Genomic DNA, 15,176 nt, shown 5'->3' with positions numbered 1-15,176 from the left:
GTTATGCTTCTGCATACCTAATAGGGGAGTTTACTTCATACAACTACTCTGAGAGGGAGCCTACAGGCTACACCATTCATGGGTGTTGCTTTTCTCGCTTTTGTTCGTATTGTGTTGTAATATTTATCGTTTTGGCATAGTGATTTAAGTTTTTTGCTATCAATTTAAAGTAGGCAAAGATAATAGACCCATTTGAGTTTAACGACAAACAAAATATCTCAGAATATCTTTGTTTCCATGAGCGATATTTTGTTATGTGCTGTTTGCTAACTGAACACTTTAAGTAAATCAAAAGCAAATGGCCGTAAATATAAGTACCGAATGAAAGAAAGAATTTTTTTGACAAATGTCACCAACGAAAGCAGTAGAATAAACCATGACATGTGCTTATAATGTGCTGTTGAAAGGGCTCATTGAAAATGCATTGAGACAATATGTGATGAATGTCATAAAGATATAGAATGTTTGATATGTAACCAACTATCTACAGAGCTTTTAGTCATATGTTGATGGCATTAATAAAAGGTAGTAAAGCAGTAATAGGCAGTGTAAAATGTCTCGACAGGAGTCGTGATGGGATGCAGCAGCTGCTCCCAAAGAAGCAGGATGGATGTGTGTATGTACAAATATATACTGTATATGCTGCTATACATAGGTATATATGCATGTACCATAATTTCCGGACTATAAGCCGCTACTTTTTTTCTACACTTTAAACACTGCGGCTTATTCTACCGTGTGGCTTATTTATGTTTTTTTTCGTGGCGCACTATCACAACTATTGTGAATCAGTCATTTTTACTAACCCTCATCAACATGGAAAATACTAGAAGAAAAGCATATGATGCGACTTTTAAGTTAAAAGCGATCACTCTGGCGGTTGAAGAAGGAAATCGCGCTGCTGCACGTAATCTTGGCATACATTACGGTAATCAATGGCGAGAAGGTGGAGACGCCAGCATAAAGAACTGATCGAAACCAAAAAGACGACAAAAGCTTTCAGACGTAAATATCGCAGGTGGCCCGAGCTTGAAAACGTTCTGGAAGACTGGGTCAACACACAGAGAGCAGGCGGCCGTGGTGTTTCCGCTGTACAAATCAGACTGAAGGCAAAAGCAATCGCCACCGCGATGAAAATAGAAGATTTTAGAGGTGGGCCATCGGGAAGTTTTAGATTGTTCATTGCTTGAGTAAAAAGGCATAAACAACGTAATTTGTGTGTAGCTGATACAAACGTATATTTCAAGGTAGCTGCATTACAGACACCGTTAGAAAAAAAAGCGTTTACCGGTAGAATATATTTGTTTATGTTGCTAAGCGGATTAAATTAAAAGAAAAGTTAAAAAATCCTGACGTGATGAAAATTGGGATTTAAGGTCTCTGTATAAACATACAAGTGAAAAGAGTGGCTGTTGTTTCCTACCCGTCTGTTCGTCACTCGTCAGTGACTCGTCTCTTACGGTAATAAAAACATCTACCGGTACTGAATGTTTTCGATCTCATTTTTCATATTACTACGTGGGATACCTGCGGCTTAAAATCCGGTGCGGCTTGTATAAGTACAAAATTGATTTTCTTTCTAAAATTAGATTATGCGGGTTTTAATCAGGTGCGCTCTGCAGTCCAGAAATTACGGTATGTGTGTTCCATTTTGCCTCTCTATTGACCTGTAGCAGATTTAACACATAGGTCAAGTTATGATAACTGTATTTCAAAAATTTGTATTTTCAGTCATTTAATAAAGACTAACAAGATTTTAAAATATCTGGAGCATTTTATGGACAGGCGTAACCTGGGTCACTAGTATATACATGTTTAAATCTGTGAGGCCTTAATTGAACTGGAAAACTTGTTAAAAGAAGGCTAAATCAGTTTATAAAAAAGCAACAAACCAGGGCCAGTTTGAAAGAATAAGGAGCTCATATCTAAAACCGTATACCCTTTAGTTTTAGGATCAGATTCATAGGACAAATAAAAGTAAACATTTAGCAGAATGAGGCATAAACCTGTCACCTTGTCAAGTAGTGTTATGGTACAGGTGTCTATGGCTGATTGGAGCTATGTTGAAGTGAAGCAGGACATGTTGGCTGGTCTACAGCTGATGCTTTTTCCAGCATTCCTGAAAATGGTCATCTGAACAAAAGTGGTCATAATTACAGATGAGTAAATGCCATATTTTTCTGAAAATCACTGAAATCAGGGCTGAGATTCTACACCTTTAAGATTTAAATTATGGTATTGGGCCCAATCAATAATATCAATATTGTGAAAAAATAAACAAAAAAGGGTTTCCATAAAAGAGGCACCTAAAAGAAATGAGCAGTACTTTTCCTAAGTGGGGTACGCACAATGATATTGGAGCAGTTTCTGTCCTGATTTTCCTCTTCCCACCAAGAACAGCAAACACCCAACTGGCAATCTTAAGTATTATAATTAGGATAGTAATTATCATAACAAAATCCACCATTTAGAACCACTTTTCCTTTCCGTTTTAATAAATATACATACGTGCACAATCACCGCATCAAGTCCAGGCACATTTCTAAATTCCACCGAGCTCAACCACCAAGAGGAATGATACAGGATGTGAAGGAGAGATAGCTTTCCCTTTTCCCTGGACTTACAGAATTCTCTGATTACAATTCTTTGGGGGAGGGTTGTTCAGCCCTCTTGTCATCGGTGAAGACTGTTCATTCAGTCTCAGTAGGGTGTGACAGAATTGCATGCGAAGGCGTCTCACTGAAGGTTTCAGCTTCTGGTCCATTTTCTGGTCTCTGGTTTGTGGATATCTTGTCCAGAACTGTAAGAAAACCATGTATTCATGGTCACATATTTTTGAAAAGGAAATTATTTGGGTACAAAGGCCAACTCAAAACTTATTAACTTCTACAATAACAGTGTAAGGATTTGTAATTGTTTAGAATTGCACTACTGTATCCACATGACTGCAGCATTGCTGCTTCCTTGATGCTTTGACCTTGGAACCTGTTTAGAGTGTTGCTAACTGTGGCATCGTGGCAGCTCATAGAACCTTTACTCTGCACATGCTGCACAACAGGAGCTACAAGCATCACACTGCTTCTTTGTCTCCTCCCTGGCTGTGTGTTATCCATTGGTGCTTCCTAGTGTCAATCTAACATAACAGCATTACAGAACAAACCATCCATTACTGGGGTATCATGTTGGGAAACTTCCTTCTCTCATCCTTTCTCGATTTTTTGGGGGGGGGCTTAAGGCTTCAGAAATGCGGCTGCAAGGATCCATAGAACACATCTTCAAAAAATGCAAGATGACTAGGATGGGAAAACTCCTGCACAGAACAATGGCCACCATCATCAATATTTCTACAATAGCATTCGCCCACAGATGTGTGGTGATTCTAATTGAAAGAAATTATTTTTTTGTCTTCTTGACCACTTTATCCGTTCCGGGGTGCTGGAGCCTATCCGAGCTGCATATGGGCAAAGGTAGGGTCCCCCCTGGATAAATCCCCACTTCATCTAACTTCATCTTCTATGTGAGCAGTTGTGGGTTCAGTGCCTTACTCAGGGGTACCTCGGCAGTACTCTGAAGGTGTTCTGGCACCTTCTCCTTCTACCAGAACACCTTCCATGTTTTGTTCAACTGCGAACTTCTCAGCTCAGCTCCCAACAGAGTGAACTAGCAGAGTGAAAGCTGGTGGATAGAATCCCACCAGCTTGTCCTGGAGTTGAGGTCTCCTCTGGATTTGAGATGTGACGATATTATTTCTCTAAAGGTGGATGTTTTCAATCCACGAATAAGTGGTACAGACAGGGATTAGACACAAGAGGAACTGCTTAAGCCTGACCACTTGAGTGAACTTCGATGTCACAGTCAAATATGGGCTTTCAGTGTGCATTTTTCCAATTATCCAAACTTTTTTATATGTTGTACATCCCAGATTCAACCTTACCATTAAGTGATGCTGAACTGTTACTGGCTGCTGTCGTGCTGCTGGTATCAAGTTCATCCAGGTAGAGCCGGTAGTGATGGCCATTGTCATCTTCATATTCCACATTTTCATCATCACTGTCCAGTTCTGGAGCCACATACACCACCTCAAACTCAATCTGTCCTTGCTGAAATACACACGATAAGCACATGAAGAGCAAGTGTGTTGATATGATTTCTGCCGATTTACACACATGAATTACCTGCTGGGACAAAATGGTAACAGCCTCTTTGTGTTTGGCATCTCGTAAGTTGACTCCATTGACGGCGAGGATGGCATCACCTACGTGCAGGCCTCCGCATCTTTCTGCAGGCTGACTCACATGAATCTCTGAAATCAGGATGGGGACACCGTGCTCTTTACCACCCTGATGAGTAGAAACAGACGAGACAACGATTTCATAGGTAATTCCTCATTTTATGCATTGTGATAAAATACAGATACTGATGAGCAGTAATCTATTGCTCCAATCTATTAATTAACCAAATATGAAAAGCCTGATCATCTGAAGGGGAAGACAGAAAAGCCAGTTCTGCTTTTAGTTGTATATCGGCCCCCCGCTGGGCCACATTCTGAGTCCCTGTGTCAGTCATACCCAATAATGTTAAAAACGACACAGTTAGTGTTATAACAAGTTAAACTTAAAACAACATAACGATTGAAGCAGATTATGCCAGAAAACACCTCATGCACATAGTAGCATGATAGTATAGTGGTTAGTGCTCTCAGTGAAAAGGGTTAGGGCTCGAGTCCCAAAGGGACCACTTGACTTTAGTGAACTGAATAAGTTTATGTGAACAACAAGATAAACACAGGACAACAATGTAAAATATAGCAACCACCCCCAAAATAATTCTCTCTCTCTGTATTGCTCTTTTTTGGAGACCAAGTACTGGTTTAATTGATCTCATAATTATTGCCTGATATCTCTGTGTTGCAAATTAAGTATGTATGACTACATTACAGTAAATGTTGGTGTGTATTATTAAATTTAATATTGAGATAATTCTTGGCAGTTTAGGCTGTAGGTGTTTGGTTTCCAGCTTATTTATTTGTCAATTATTATCCCAAGGAACGTGTGTGTGCGTGCGCATTATCCATTCTCCTCTCGATAACCTTGCTGGAGAGGATCAACCGTATCTTATGCTGGATACAACAGTGCTATTTTCTGATTGGCTGAAGGGTAGTTGATCTTGTTGACTAGGATGTGTCAGACTCCTGTGAGCTCCACTATGTCCAATGCATCTTGCTACACGTTCCACTCCACATATAGAGGCTAGCTATTATATTGCTCATTTAATTGCTAAATGAGCTTTTTCTCAGATGCTCAGATTGTTTGAAAGACAAAGGAACAAGACAAGGATAAAATGACACCCCAATATCAACTTGAGTTGTTCACCAACTTATCAATGAAATGGTAGAAGATGTTGAGCAAACAGCCGGGTTGAAAGATGGTATGATATCTAGTGTAGAAGCTATATACCATGACTGTATGTTGACATATGTTGTGTTGCAAGTGTGTGCTGTGCATCTGTGGCTGTGGGGGGTGTGGTCTGGCAGACAGTTTGGAATGAAATAGTTAATCACCAGTTATTCACCTGTCGTTTTTAGGGTTATATAAAATAATGGGTTTTTTCTTTGTCAGAAGAAAAGAGAAGTTTAAAAGCAGTTGCTCTCTGGCACCTCTCAATGTAGAGAGTGATCGCTGATCAGTCAGAGTGGCATGCTAACAGCCAATCATGTAGCAGTATAAAGTTTGGCTGTCATCTCTTTTGGATTCTTCTTGCAGAGTGAGATCGCACATAGCAAATTAGTGCTGCAGCCAGTGAAGAAATGTCCAAATAACTCTTTAAAAGCCTCCAGGTGATCCAAAATGCCACAGCTAGAGTTCTGACAGGTTTTGACAAAAGAGATCGCATTACTGTATTTTCACGACCATAAGGCGCACTGTATTAAAAGGTGCAGTCTCAGTTATGGGTGCTATTTCTGTATTTAAAACATACATAAGGCGCACCGTATTATTAGGCGCATAGTGAAACATACAGTAAAAATGACAACGGAAGTAAAACAGTGAGTTTCGACACATTTATTGAACAAAATATTCATTCTTCCGCCACAAAACCATCAAAGTTTTCATCTTCTGTATCTGAATTAAACAGCTGCACTATTTCAATGTCCAACATCCCGAATTTCCTCTTCTTAATCATCATGAATCGGACTCACCGACCGGTTCCGGTTCAGCGTTTATTTTGTGAAAGCTCTTACAATACATGAAGATGGTATCATAACCCATGCGTCTACAATCCACCCACATATGGTGGCATAACTTGCCCACCGCTGCCTCATAGTCTTTGTGAAAGAGTGTTCGCCTTCCGTCATCCAGCGCTCTGTCCGTTTCCGTGGCAGCCGAGAACCACAGTGAACGACGACTTCTCGTGCCCCGTTGTGCGTATCGCCACCGTGCTGGTCCCTTATTCTCCACTTTGTGGGTCAAAGGGATGTTAAAAGTCAGAGGGATCTCATCCATGTTGGTGATGTGGCTGGGCGCGGTTATCTTGTCGCGGCAGTAGGTGCGGAAGATGGCCCCCCCTCCTGGTAATCCGCGGGCAGTCGCTGCGCAACAGTTGTCCTCGCGCGTATGGAGAGATGCCGCCTCCTCATAAAGCAAAAACACTAAGATTGCTCGATTGCCATTTTCAGCCGCATATTCGATGGCCTGCAGTTTGACCGGCGCCATTTTAGGGGATCCTTATGCGTAAGTGTGCCACTAATCGATTGGCGGAGCGTTTACCGTAGTGCACCCACCAAAGGCGCACAGCAGATTTTGGAACTCAGTCCACACACAAGGCGCACCATATTATAAGGCGCACCATCGATTTTTGAGAAAATCTCAGTGTTTTAGGTGCGCCTTATAGTCGTGAAAATACGGTACTCCTGTACAGGTGTCTCTTCATTGGCTGCCCGTTAAATTTAGAATAATTTTCAATATCCTTCTTCTGACCTTCAAGGTCCTCAGGGGCCTACCCGGAGGAGCTAGTGACCCCCTATCATCCAAAAAGACCGCTCCACTCTCAGAATGTTGGTCTACTTGTGGTCCCCAGAATCTCTATGGGTAGAATGGGCGGCCAAACATTTAGCTACCAGCCCCCCCCCCCCCCCCCCCCCCTGCTGTGGAACCAGCTCCCTGTCCAGGTATGGGAGGCTGACTCCATCTCTACTTTTAAGATTAGACTTAAAACCTACCTCTTTGAAAAAGCTTACGATCACTAATTCTGTAGTTGCAGTTATCCTAGACAGACAAATTATCATACTTAGGGGGTCGTCTAATTATTAGGTTATCATCTTAGTTATGCTGCCATAGGCCAGGGCTGCCGGGTTCCAGAAACATGATCACCTGACAGGCCTCTGTCACCCCACTGGGGTTATGGTCTCCTCTCCTCTCCTCCTCACCAAGTAGACCAGCAATGTTATTTCTTGTGTAGTTTTTTGCCCTCCCCCCTCCGTTTTCATCTACAGGTATCGCCGCATTACGCTGACCTACTGACCTCTGACCCCGCTTACCCACGCAACTCTACCAGCAGTTTATTATAATTAATATAATTAATGTATCTGCCAGGTATGTATGAAATTCCAGGTATGTTGAAAATGTTCCTGTATTTTTGTCATATTTTAGCAGTGTGCTATTGTTGATTATTAGTGACTCATTAACAAGATTATTTCAAATTGGTACTTAATATCAGAAAGGTTGTTGACATCTGCTGTGGAATACAACTTCTTAGCCTCCAATTCAGGTCTAGCCATCCTCGCGGCTGGCGAGCCACATGTAGCTCTGTTGGTTTCATGCAGCTGTTACGTTCATGTTGCATTTTGGGTTTGTGTTATTTTAACTATACATCCATCATGTGTGTAGATGCAAATGGCTTCGAACATAGAGCAGCGTAGGCCTACCAAATTCACTCTCAAAATGGCTGGGAAAAATGCACAGCAAAACAAAAATCAGGAGAACACAGGATGTTTTAACACTTTGTTTTTTTCATTGAATGCATTGCCAAGCCATTCTGCCTTATATGTCAGACATTATTAGCATTTCAAGTATTCAAATCATCAGTGGCACTTCAGTTCAATCCATGCCAACATTGACCAGGAATTTCCAAAGGGAACTGAACATTGCAAGCACAATTTGCTCACAGTGAAAGGTCAAGAAGAAAGTTGTTCCAAAAATTTATCAAGCACTCAGAGCCTGTAAAGCTAGAACATTGCACAGGCGAAAAAGAAATACAGTGAGGAGTTTGAAAACCCCACTTTTCGCAGATGAGGCTGCAGATCATTTGGACATGATTGATCTTTGTGAAGAGGGCCAAATGAAACTTGATTACAGAGAGGGGAACATTGAATTCTGGAAAGGCATGCCAATGGATAAGTACCGAAATGTCAAAAGGGCTGTCAATGCTTAGGCCAACATACGTCTGTAAGTCTGTATTGTCTCGTAAAACACCTGAAATCAAAGCATCAATCTGTTATGATAGACATACATGAAGAATTGCTTTCAGTGACAACAATTTAGATTCAGATTCAGGTCCTTTATTTGTCCCACACGGGGAAATTTACAGCGCAACAGCAGCAAGAGCACGCAGAGAAAAATAAAATAAAAATAAAATGGAATAAAATTGGGAATATACAAAGAGGATGTGTATATACAATAATCCAGATAAATGAATACTTAGCCCCTGTATAACTGTACATAGTACAATATACATATCAGAATATATAATATTCAGTCTGTGCTAGTGGGTGTTATGTTTATTGTGCAGTCTGACAGCAGCCGGCAGGAAAGATCTGTGATACCTCTCCTTCACACAGCAAGGGTGGAGCAGCCGCTCACTGAATGAGCTGCCCAGTGCTGCCAGGGTGTCCTGTATTGGGTGGGACGTGTTGTTCAACATGGATGACAGCTTAGCCATCATCCTCCCGTTTCCCACCACCTCCACCGAGTCCAGGGGACATCCCAGGACAGAGCTGGCCCTCCTTACCAGTCTGTCCATCCTCTTCCTGTCCCTGTCTGTGATGCTACTGGACCAGCAGACTATCCCATAAAAGATGGCTGATCCCACCACAGAGTCATAGAAAGTCCTCAGGAGTGGTCCCTGCACTCCAAAAGACTTCAGCCTCCTGAGCAGGAACAGTCTGCTATTGCCCTTCTTGACAAGGTGTTGTGTGTCCAGTCCAGGTTATTATTTAGGTGAACACCCAGGTACTTATAGGACTCCACCACGTCAACATCCGTTTCCAGGATGTTCACCGGTGCAGGCGTTTTTTTTTTACACCTGCAGAGATCCACCACCAGCTCCTTGGTTTTGCTAGCGTTGATCTGGAGGTTGTTCCGCAGGCTCCAGTCCACAAAGTACTGAGTCACAGTGTTTTAGATCCACGTATCCCTTCTTCCCTTACCCTCGTGTCAGGTTATGTACCCCGATCCTACAAGGTGGCAGTGATTAAGCCGTTGCTTAAAAAACCATCACTGGATCCTGACGTATTAGCAAATTATAGGCCAATATCCAACCTTCCTTTTATCTCTAAAGTTCTTTTTTTTTTTTTTTTTTTTTAAATCGCCAACCTTCGACTCGTCTCTGAGATCTCCAGAACACCGGTGGCTGCTCACTCTACCCGGCCGGGCGGGAGTGCCCGCAGGCGCCGTCGAGATCGTAAACAAAGGCGCGGTAAGCGCGGAGGCCTACGAGCTAAGCTAAAGCTAACACCGCATCGGCTCCCCTTACCCAGTATTTTCCTCGCTAATGTACGGTCTCTGGCGAACAAGATGGACAAGTTACGACTGTGCATCACCAATAACAGATACGGATTATGGACTTGAACGTCATGATTTTTACAGAAATATGGTTAAACAGCAGTTTTCCCAACAGTGCTATTGAGTTTGCTGGTCACCACATTCATCGTGCCGTCAGGACAGCAGACGGCTCCGGCAAGACCAGAGGCGGAGGTTTGTGCATTTATATAAACCAAGCTTGGTGCACTAACTCCGTTACCACCAAGAGTCACTGCTCACCTAATGCGGAATTTCTCATAGTTAAATGCAGATCATTTTACCTCCCAAGAGAACTCACATCAGCCATAGTTACTGCTGTTTACATAACCGGATGCTAATGCTAAGCTTGCACTGAAAGAACTACATGCAGCCATTAGCAAACAGCAGACAACACACCCTGAGGCTGCTTTTATTGTTGCGGGGGACTTCAACCATGCAAATTTGAAGACAGTCCTCCCCAGATTTTATCAACATGTCTCTTGCCACACGAGAGGAGAGAGAACATTGGACCATGTTTATTCCAACATAGCTGGAGCTTACAAAGCTACATCCCTCCCCCACATTGGACAGTCAGACCACCTCTCTCTCATTCTCTCCCCAAAGTATTCACCACTCATTCAACGGGTGGAACCCACAGTGAGGACAATAAAGGTGTGGCCTGAGGGGACAGACTTCGGGCTGCAGGACCGGTTCAAACACACAGACTGGAATACATTTGCCACTAAGGCAACCTGTGACTCTCACATTGACATCGAATGCTATGCCTCATCTGTACTGGACTACATCTCCAACTCCACAGACAGTGTCACCACCCAGAAACAGATCACCATGTACCCTAATCAGAAGCCCTGGATGAATAGGGTTGTCCGTCTCCTGCTGAAGGCCCGTAACATCGCCTTCCGATCGGGGGATGCACAAACCTACAGCACAGCCAGAGCCTGAAGCGGGGTATTAAGAAAGCCAAACACAACTACAAGCTGAAGGTAGAAGGGCACTTCTCCAACTCCAACCCCCGATCTACTGTATGTGGCAGGGCATTCAAGTCATCAGCAACTACAAGCCCATCAACCCCTCTCCCCCCTCAACTGACATCTCCTTCCTTAATGAGCTAAACAACTTCTATGCTCGGTTTGAGAAGGACAACCATGAACAAGCGAGCAAGGTAGAGCTGACTGCTGGCCACCAACCCTTAACTTTCTCTACCACTGATGTCAGAGCGGAACTGAGCAGGATCAATCCACGCAAAGCTGCGGGCCCCGATGGCATCCCTGGACGCGTGCTCAGAACTTGTGCTGCGGAGTTAGCAGGGGTCCTGACGGACTTATTCAATCTATCCCTGGCTCATGCAGTTGTGCCGACCTGCTTCAAATCCACCTCCATTGTGCCAGTACCAAAACATTCCACCCCAGCTTGTCTCAATGACTATCGTCCAGTAGCACTCACTCCTATCATAACAAAGTGCTTAGAGCAGCTGGTCTTGGCACAACTCAAATCCTGTCTCCACCCAACCCTGGACCCCCATCAGTACGCCTATCGTAAGAACAGGAGCACAGAAGATGCAGTCTCCACAGTACTGCACTCTGTCCTCTCACACCTGGACAATAAAGACACATACGCCCGAATGCTGTTCAAAGACTTCAGTTCAGCATTTAACACTGTCATCCCCTCCAAGCTGATAACCAAACTAAAGGATCTGGGCATCAGCACCTTCATCTGCAACTGGTTATTGGACTTTCTGACCAATAGACCACAACATGTGCGGTTAGATCATCACTGCTCCCCTCCCCTCACTGTAAACACTGGAGTACCACAAGGCTGTGTGATGAGCCCATTCCTCTACTCCCTTTTCACCCACGACTGCAGAGCTCTACATGGTTCCAACACCATCATCACCATCAGCTACTGCAGCACCTGCAGAGGAACAGCCTGTTTGAGATGTTTCAGTCAGGCTTTAGAGCTCATCACAGCACAGAAACAGCACTTCTTAAAGTTACTAATGATCTTCTCATAGCTTCAGATCATGGACTGGTCTCTATGCTGGTTCTGCTGGATCTCACTGCTGCTTTTGATACAGTTGATCACAGCATCCTGTTACATAGACTGGAACATGTGATTGGGATTAAAGGGACAGCACTAAACTGGTTTAGATCATATTTATCTGATAGATACCAGTTTGCTCATGCCGCTCCCTCTTCATACAGTAGGGTTAGCCATGGGGTTCCTCAAGGTTCTGTACTTGGACCAATCCTCTTCACCTTGTACATGCATCTCTTAGGGAACATTATTCGGCAGCATGGGATAAATTTTCATTGTTATGCTGATGACACTCAGCTTTATTTATCCATGAAACCAGAGGAGACAGAGAAGTTAGTGAAGCTCCAGACCTGTCTTAAAGACATAAAGTCGTGGATGTCTTCAAATTTCCTCCTCCTTAACTCAGGAAAAACTGAGGTCATGGTGTTTGGTCCTGAACCTCTCAGGGATAGATTAGATCACATGATCACTCTAGATGGTATCTCATTAACATCTAGTCTTTCTGTGAGGAATCTAGGAGTAACTTTTGATCAAAATCTCTCCTTCAACTCACACATTAAATTAGTCTCTAGAAGTGCCTTTTTTCACCTGAGGAACAGGTGATTGATCGATTGAAAGATTGATTGATTGATGCTGAAAAGTTAATTCATGCTTTTGTTACTTCCAGGCTGGACTATTGTAATTCTTTATTATCAGGGTGTCCAAACAACTCTTTAAGAGGCCTCCAGTTGATCCAAAATGCTGCAGCCAGAGTTCTGACAGGTATTGACAAAAGAGATCACATAACTCCTGTAATGGCGTCGCTTCATTGGCTGCCCGTTAAATTTAGAATAATTTTTAAAACCCTTCTTCTGACCTACAAGGTCCTCAGAGGCCTAGCTCCATCCTACCTGGAGGAGCTAGTGATACCTTACCAGCCCAATAGACCGCTCCGCTCTCAGAATGCTGGTCTACTTGTGGTTCCCAGAGTTTCTAGGAGTAGAATGGGGGGCCGAGCATTTAGCTACCAGGCCCCCCTGCTATGGAACCAGCTCCCTGTCCAGGTACGGGAGGCTGACTCCATTGCTACTTTTAAGATCAGACTTAAAACCTACCTCTTTAAAAAAAAAAGCTTATTGTTGTTAATTTTGTAGTTCCAGTTACTATCATAGATAGAAAAATTATCATACTTAGGGGGTCGTCTAATCATTAGGTCACATTCTAGCTATGCTGTTATAGGCCACGGCTGCCAGGGTCCGGAAACATGATCACCTGACAGGCCTCTGTCACCCCACTGGGTCATGGTTTCCTCTCCTCTCCTTTCCTCCTCCTCATCAAGCAGACTAGTTATGATGATTCCTGTGTAGTTTTTCTGCTTCTCCCCCCGCTCCCCTCTGTTTATTTACAGGTATCGCCGCCTTTCGGAGCTGCATGATGACCTTCGGCCCCCTGACCCGTTGTATAGTGTATTTTTGTGTGTGTTTCTGTGCTCTGTGCCTCTCCTCTCCTCTCCTTCTCCCCTCCTCTCCCTCTCCCCTCCTCCTTCTCCTCTCTCTTTACCCAGCCGGCCATCAGCAGGAGGGTCCCCCTACATGAGCCTGGTCCTGCTCAAGGTTTCTTCCTGTTAAAGGGGAGTTTTTCCTTGCCACTGTTGCTTGTCTGGGGTTAGGCCCTGGGATTCTGGAAAGCGCCTTGAAATAATTTTGATTGTATAAGACGCTATATAAATAATGATTGATTTGATTTGATTTGACCATCAAGTTCGCAGATGACACCACGGTGATTGGCTTCATCAAGGATAACGATGAGTCAGTTTACAGGGAGGAGGTGGACCGTTTAGCTACGTGGTGCCACAACAACAACCTGCTGCTCAACACCAATAAAACTAAAGAACTCGTCCTGGACTTCAGGAGGAAGGCGGACATCCACCCACCCGTCCACATCAACGGAGCAGCGGTGGAGCGTGTGTCCAGCTTCAAATTCCTGGGGATCCACCTCTCACAGGACCTCACCTGGACGACTAACTGCTCCAGTTTGGTGAAAAAGGCTCACCAGGCTTCTTCAGTTCTGAACTGAAGAAGCCTTCTGGATAGAAGGCGAAACATCTTCAAGAGAAGAAACCCAGTCCAGTTGACATAAAAAACTACCTTGGAAGTATCAGGTATATGTGAACTGAAGGTCATGAGAGAGGAGGAGGTGGGACAGGAGGAACAGTCTATTGGGGGCACAGACAGTGGCGGGGGTAGCAGCAGTGTTGGGGGAGGGGTGGGTGCCTGATCAAATCTATTGAACAAGTTCAGGTCGTTAGCCCACCCCCGGTCACCCACAGGTTGGGACTTCTGCTCCTTGAAGCCCGAGATGGTCTTCAGTCCCTTCCATACCCCACAGATGTTGTTCTGTTGCAGCTGGTTTTCCATCTTCCTCCTGTAGTTGTCTTTCTCCTGTCTGATCTTCCTCCTGAGTTCCCTCTGCACAGTCTTCAGCTCCTCCTTGTCTCCAGACACAAAAGCCCTCTTCTCCTCCTTCAGGAGGGCCTTTATGTCTGGGGTGATCCAGGGCTTGCTGTTGGAGAAACTCCGTACAGTCCTGGTGGGTACGGTATTCTCCACACAAAAATTAATATAATCCGTTTTGCATTGGGTGAGATTGTCAATGTCCTCCCCATGGGCGTCGCTGAATACATCCCACAGGGTTGTGTTGAGACAGTCTTTCAGGGCCTCCTCGGCTTCTTCGGACCATTTCTTCACTGTGCGGGTGACAGCAGGCTGCCTCTGTACAAGAGGTTTGTACACAGGCTGGAGGTGTACAAGGTTGTGGTCGGCACGGCCCAGGGGAGGGAGTGGGAGAGAGTGGTATGCCTCCTTGGTGTTGGCATAGAACAAGTCCAGTGTTTTATTGTCCCTGGTGTGGCAAGTGACATACTGGGTGAATTTGGGCAGAGAAGATAAATGGAGGCACGATTGAGGTCTCCAGAGATGAGGAGGAAGGGGTCAGGGTGTTGTGTCTGCAGCCTGCTCACTGCTGAGAGCAGGACATCACTGGCCGCATGAGCGTTAGCAGAGGGGGAAATGTACACAACCACAGCGAGGGCATGTGTGAACTCCCTCGGCAGGTAGTGAGGCCTCATGCTAACGGCTAACAACTGACTATAAACCAGATTTGAAAATGATTGTTGAGAGCAATGAATGCCAGATGTCCCAGTAAGCAACATGTATGCTAAGAGAAGAAAATGTTGAAAATTGATGAAAATTGTAAATTTTAGTTTCGTTTATAGACCTCTACTGAATATTGAAGTGAGAGTTTGTCTGTGGGATACTGTGTGCAGTGTTCATTGCTGAAAATAACTGGCCTGTGGTCTTAGTTCTGCAG

At 44.1% G+C, this 15,176-nt stretch overlaps 1 protein-coding gene across 3 annotated transcripts in view; it reads right to left on the bottom strand.

The window, feature by feature from the left end:
- Positions 1–2,466: 2,466 nt before the first annotated feature.
- The window catches only part of gopc (golgi-associated PDZ and coiled-coil motif containing), a 47,225-nt gene continuing 34,515 nt past the window's right edge, over positions 2,467–15,176 (bottom strand). For all 3 annotated transcript variants that reach the window (XM_029849226.1, XM_029849224.1, XM_029849225.1), the window contains 3 exons: positions 4,176–4,340; positions 3,935–4,100; positions 2,467–2,800 (listed from right to left, as the gene is read on the bottom strand). In XM_029849226.1, the coding sequence (XP_029705086.1) occupies positions 2,691–2,800; positions 3,935–4,100; positions 4,176–4,340 (441 nt within the window). In that variant the 3' untranslated portion in view covers positions 2,467–2,690. The remainder of the gene's footprint in view (positions 2,801–3,934; positions 4,101–4,175; positions 4,341–15,176) is intronic.

The sequence above is a fragment of the Takifugu rubripes genome, chromosome 16 (assembly GCF_901000725.2).
Source record: "Takifugu rubripes chromosome 16, fTakRub1.2, whole genome shotgun sequence".
NCBI lineage: Eukaryota > Metazoa > Chordata > Actinopteri > Tetraodontiformes > Tetraodontidae > Takifugu > Takifugu rubripes.
This window is presented reverse-complemented; position numbering and strand designations above follow the sequence as displayed.